This window comes from Calidris pugnax, unplaced genomic scaffold, assembly GCF_001431845.1.
Source record: "Calidris pugnax isolate Ruff unplaced genomic scaffold, ASM143184v1 scaffold27, whole genome shotgun sequence".
NCBI classification, from domain to species: domain Eukaryota; kingdom Metazoa; phylum Chordata; class Aves; order Charadriiformes; family Scolopacidae; genus Calidris; species Calidris pugnax.
This window is the reverse complement of record NW_015090893.1, coordinates 546,732-547,249: the sequence shown is the minus strand read 5'-3', so window position 1 is coordinate 547,249 and position 518 is coordinate 546,732. Positions and strand designations below refer to the sequence as shown.

Genomic DNA, 518 nt, shown 5'->3' with positions numbered 1-518 from the left:
GTTTTTGTCCCTAAAGTTTCATTTGGGAAAAGAATTTTTTTTTTTTTTTTTTTTTTTTTTTTTTTTTTGCCTTTTTCAGCCCGATGGCACCAGCAAGGAGTGTGTCTTCATTGAAAAAGTCCTAGAAAACAACTATACGGCACTGATGTCAGCAAAATATTCCGGCTGGTATGTTGGATTCACCAAAAAAGGGAGGCCACGGAAAGGGCCCAAGACCCGGGAAAACCAGCAAGATGTACATTTTATGAAGAGGTACCCAAAGGGGCAAGTGGAGATACAGAAACCTTTCAAGTACACAACAGTCACCAAGAGGACTAAGAGAATACGACCCACCAACCCCAGTTAAAAATAGACAAAAACAGTGTCACGATTTTGAGGCTGGGATTGAAAAGTGGGGAAAGGGAAAGGACCAGGTCCCCTCTGCCACCTGAGATTTCACTGAATTTTTAAAGTTGGAAGGGACCATAGAGATCATCTAGTCCAACTCCTCTGCTGAAGCAGGATTGCCTAGAGCTTGT

At 42.3% G+C, this 518-nt stretch overlaps 1 protein-coding gene across 1 annotated transcript in view; it reads left to right on the top strand.

Annotated features, from left to right (window-relative positions):
* Nucleotides 1-371, top strand: part of FGF18 (fibroblast growth factor 18) — an 86,644-nt gene extending 86,273 nt beyond the window's left edge. The window contains exon 5 of the mRNA XM_014947837.1: nt 80-371. Within this exon, the coding sequence (XP_014803323.1) occupies nt 80-346 (267 nt within the window). The 3' untranslated portion in view covers nt 347-371. The remainder of the gene's footprint in view (nt 1-79) is intronic.
* Nucleotides 372-518: the final 147 nt, after the last annotated feature.